Raw genomic sequence first — 4,713 nt, forward strand, 5'->3', positions numbered from 1 at the left:
GATCCTTTCTCAAAACAAAACAAAAAACAAAAGAACCACCACCACCACCACCAACAACAAAATGTCATTTTGTGTTTGAAACTATGCCATGATGTTTCTCTAACTCTGGTCAAACTGGTCAAGCTGCAGATGCAGTAATCTTGATGCAGTGGAAGCTTGTCTAACTATACCACCCAAGGTGTGGGGGAGAGATCAAATTATTGGAATCATCAAAGAATTACTTTATTATTTATCATCTGCTTTACTTGGAGAAAATGATTGAAAATGCTGGATTTTGGGATCCAATTGTGAATGATGAAGTATTAAATGGACCCTGCTGGCCATAAACGAACCCTGATGCTCAACATCACCTGCTGGTTTCTCAGACTTCTTTGAAAGAGGCTAAAGGAAGGTAGAACTAGGATGAAATTGGATATTTGACTTAAGTTTCCAGAATCAGCAACCATAAAAATGGTGAATTTTCACGCCTTACTCAAGAGGCATAGCTCCCTCTGCATGGGCTCTTCCTGAGCCTGTGATCTGGGCCATAACAGATTTCAGAGCATCCAGGGGCTTTGCTGCTGCTGTGCTGACCTACATCACCATGGATTACTAGTAATAGGATTTGCCACTCGGAAACTGGGACTACGCTTATTCAAAGCATGTAGAAGTTTCTTACAGAGAAATATGGCTTTGGTTTTTCACTCCTTTCTGCTAGTTCTTGTCTTTCAGGATAAACATGTAGCTCAACCTTTCTGTCTACAAGGATGCAGTTGTTCAGACGAGAATTTTGGCAGGTGCGCTGTGCTGGCAGGATGCCAGAGGGTATTAGGGGATAGAATTTTGTTGGGGATGATATGGAGTGTACACATGCCTAGAATTGGCAGGAAGTCAGCAAAATTCCCGTGGGATTCATCTTAGTTGATGTTGGATTTTGTGATCTGAGCATTTTTACCAATGTAGATCTGTTTGATTTCAAGTGAATAATATATTTTCATATAATTCATATGTATAATGTCAGGACATACCCAATATCACTTCCAGCTTTCATGATGTTCATCTTAAAGCTTTTCTGTTTTTTTGTACAGGACTCTGCAGTGCATGTCTTTCTCTTTGGGAAAGATTCCAGGGAATCTTCCTGAAGAGCTCAAGCAAATAAGAATTGAAAACTCACCCATGTTTGAACTTCCCCAAGGGCTTTTCGCCAACATGAGCACCTTGGAATACCTTTGGCTCAATTTTAACAATATCACTGTGATCCACTCAGGAGCTCTGGAGCATCTGCCAGAACTGAGAGAGCTGAGACTGCAGGGGAACAAACTCCGTTCAGTACCGTGGACAGCGTTCCATGCCACCCCTTTCCTGAGGGTCTTGGATCTCAAACACAACAGGATTGATATACTCCCTGAGCTGGCTCTTCAGTTCCTAGCAAACCTGACCTACCTTGACCTATCCTCCAATAGGCTTACAGTTGTATCCAAAAGTGTCTTCTTGAACTGGCCAGCTTACCAGAGTCGCCAGCTGCCTGGTTGTGGGGCTAAGATTCTCTCCAGCATGGTACTGGCACTGGACAACAACCCCTGGGTATGTGACTGTCGTCTAAGGGGACTTGTCCAGTTTGTCAAGTCCGTTAGCCTCCCATTCATCCTGGTAAATTCCTACTTGATATGCCAGGGCCCTCTTTACAAGGCAGGGCAGCTTTTTCATGAGATTAAGCTCAGTGTTTGCATGAAGCCACAGGTCTCAACACCCAGTGCCAATGTTACCATCCAGGTAGGACAGAATGTGACTCTGCGATGCTTGGCAAAGGCCAGCCCCTCACCAACCATCTCATGGAATTATCCCCTGAGCATTTGGAGAGAATTTGATGGTAAGCCACATGTACCCTCTTAGGGTATCTGGGGAGAATGAAGAGGTCTGCAGCAATCCTATATCAATAGAGATTCTAAAATGTGTTAGACATGAAGGATGGGTGCAGGTAAGATTGGGATAGGCCTATTATACTTAACAGAACAAAAAAGATTCAAAATCAGAGTTTTATTACCAGCATTATTTTATTTCACTTTACTTTGGCAGAGCTGGGGGTCAGATCCAAGTTCTTGTGAATGCTAGGAAGCATTCTAGCATTGTGGTACAGCCCAGTCCATTGGCAGTGTTTTAAATGGTTGCATACTGATCTCTCTTGGACATTTATGCATATGTACATAAATAAATATATTGTTGTTGACTTATCATATTGCATAGACGTTATAGAATTGTATATGAATAAATACATTTTTAAGAGCCCTCTAGATGCAAAACACTATACTGTAAATTTTAGAATCCTAGAATTTCCAATTAGTACTATTTCTAGAAAGTATCTATTACTTATTTACTAAACTTGCCAGGGAGGAATCATTTAAAATGTTTGTTTGCAATGAGATTTTCAATCCCTTTGCCCTGGAGATATGAGTTCACTGAGTCCAGGACTGAGAATGTGTATTTTAGCAATTAATCCTTACTCCTTCATCCCCTTACCTCTCAGTTAATTGTAAAAGCTGGAATTTCCTAGATACCGACTGAATACTTTGTTGATCAGATCTTATTAGCTTAAAATTAATACTGGGGCCCAGGGAGGTGAAGTGACTTCCATGAGTCCCAGAACTGGGATTCAAATATGTCTTTCCTTTATTCGCGCTCTAAGCTCTAAGCTGTAAGTAGTTTTTACACCTCAGATGGAATCCCTTGTAGGGTTGCCCATGTCACAAAGCCAGACATGACTTCCCCAAGGATATCTTGAAAGAAATTTGTCAAGTTTTGCATCTTTCTAGGTCTAGGTCTAGAAAACTACTTGAAATATCAAGGTAAAATTGGCAAATGCAGTCAGTCACCCAGACAATTGTCTCACATGGTGGTGTCCTCTAGATGACTTAAAAAAACAATTAACTGAGTGTTTCACTTTTCCCATCATTTTGGTCACATCCTGTTGGTTGAGGGTTGAATGCTAATGGAAAAGAAATATGGGATTTATCATTCAGTGTCTTTGCAACCACTAAATATATTCAGAGCTTATCTTCTATTATGCTGCATTTTATTATGCTGTATATTACTATGCTCTATCTAGTCTTCCAGAAATGACAACAGTCAAGACTTATTGAACCCTTACTATCAAACTTGTGGTGTGCATGCTATTATCAACCCGTTTTATTGACAAGGAAGTTGAGGCCAAGAGAATTTAAGCACCTTGCCCAGGACAATAAAATTAGCAAGGGATAGGGACCCATAAATTTGACTCCAAGCTCTGAGGCGCTGCACATTTGGGAGGTAAGAAGTCACTTCTTGGAGCTCACAGTATTGCTCAATCACACAGATACAAGACATCTCCTGAAAGCTGTTAAGCTCAGCAAGACTGTTGTGGTTGGTGGGAGCCATTACTGATGTTGAAAGCATGTGGGCTTCAGAGATAGAACTGGATTTCAGTTTAATTGCTGCTTCTAACAGCAGCTATTGCTTTCACTGTGGGTAAGTTGGTAGATTGATACAGTTCTCAACATTCTATATATAAGATTAGGTACCTACAGGATTTCTGGGAGGTGAACACCTGGCACCAGACACATATGCTTAATAAATGATTATCATCACCTTTTAACAACAACAAAAAGTCCCCAGCATTGCTGGAATTTTCCAACTGTTTGTCAGACAAATGCACAGCTATTTTTCTCTTTTCTCCACCAGTGTTGACTTCTTCTACTGCAGAAGATGCTGTTCTGTCTCAATTGATCATCCCTGCTGCTCACCTAGTAGACAGTGGCAATTATACCTGTGTAGCCTCCAATTTCATTGGCAGGAGTACACTGGTCATTTCCCTCTACGTCCAGCCTGCTCAGGTCCTGCCTGCATCCCAGTCTTTTTCCATCTCCTGGGAGGGTAATTCTTACATTGACTTGCGTGTTGTCAAGCAGACCGTGCGTGGGATCTTGCTGGAGTGGTTTGCAGTAGGCAAAGTCCCTGAGGAGTGGTTCACTCTCTACATTGCATCCGATGAAGCCCTCAGAAAAGAGGTGGTCCATATTGGCCCTGGAATCAACACATATGCTGTGGACGACCTCCTCCCTGGCACAAAATATGAGGCATGTCTCAGCCTGGGGAGCCGGCCCCCACACCAAGGCCAGTGTGTGGTCTTTATGACGGGCAGAGATGGTGGCAGGCTGGAAGACCGTGAGCGCCTTCTACACATCTCCGTGGTTCTGTGTGTTTTGCTGCTGGCAGTGCCTGTGGGTGCTTATGTCTGGACAGCCCAGGGCCCCTGCAGCTGCAGGAAGTGGGGCCTGCATTGCTGTCCTCATCGCAGGCATGCTCTCAGGTGTCCCCCTGCAGTTCCACAGAGCAAAGACAGATCCTTTAGAGATCATCTAACTGTCTGTGAGGATGGCGAGGGCCACAGGCACATGAAGGGGAATGAGGAGAAAGAAGAAGACAGTGACTAACGACCCAGGACATGGGGTGGGAAATGATGTGTACAAAATGTACTTCAACCGACATTGTGAACAAATTCTGATACTGGATGGGCACAGAAACCACGGCAAGGAAGGCCAGCATCTGCCTATTTGAGGAAACACTGGGATTAGTCCTATTCAAGTGGTGCCTTGTTGCCTGCCAGAGGAGTGATGTTGGGCAAATCCAATCTCTGAAACCAACCCTCCATGGCAGCTCAACTGAGCTCCATCCATTTATTCAATAAGTATTGTTGAACAC

The 4,713-nt window shown here is 43.2% G+C and overlaps 1 protein-coding gene across 1 annotated transcript; it reads left to right on the forward strand.

The window, feature by feature from the left end:
• Positions 1-666: 666 nt before the first annotated feature.
• LRIT2 (leucine rich repeat, Ig-like and transmembrane domains 2) lies at positions 667-4,445 on the forward strand (the record flags this gene model as incomplete). Its single annotated transcript, XM_079136202.1, has 3 exons — positions 667-776; positions 1,068-1,849; positions 3,694-4,445. The coding sequence occupies 3 exons, from the start codon at positions 667-669 to the stop codon at positions 4,443-4,445; spliced, it is 1,644 nt and encodes a 547-aa protein (XP_078992328.1).
• Between the last annotated feature and the right edge of the window lie 268 nt (positions 4,446-4,713).

The sequence above is a fragment of the Sciurus vulgaris genome (genome assembly GCF_902686455.1).
Source record: "Sciurus vulgaris genome assembly, chromosome: 4".
Classification (NCBI taxonomy): Eukaryota; Metazoa; Chordata; class Mammalia; order Rodentia; family Sciuridae; genus Sciurus; species Sciurus vulgaris.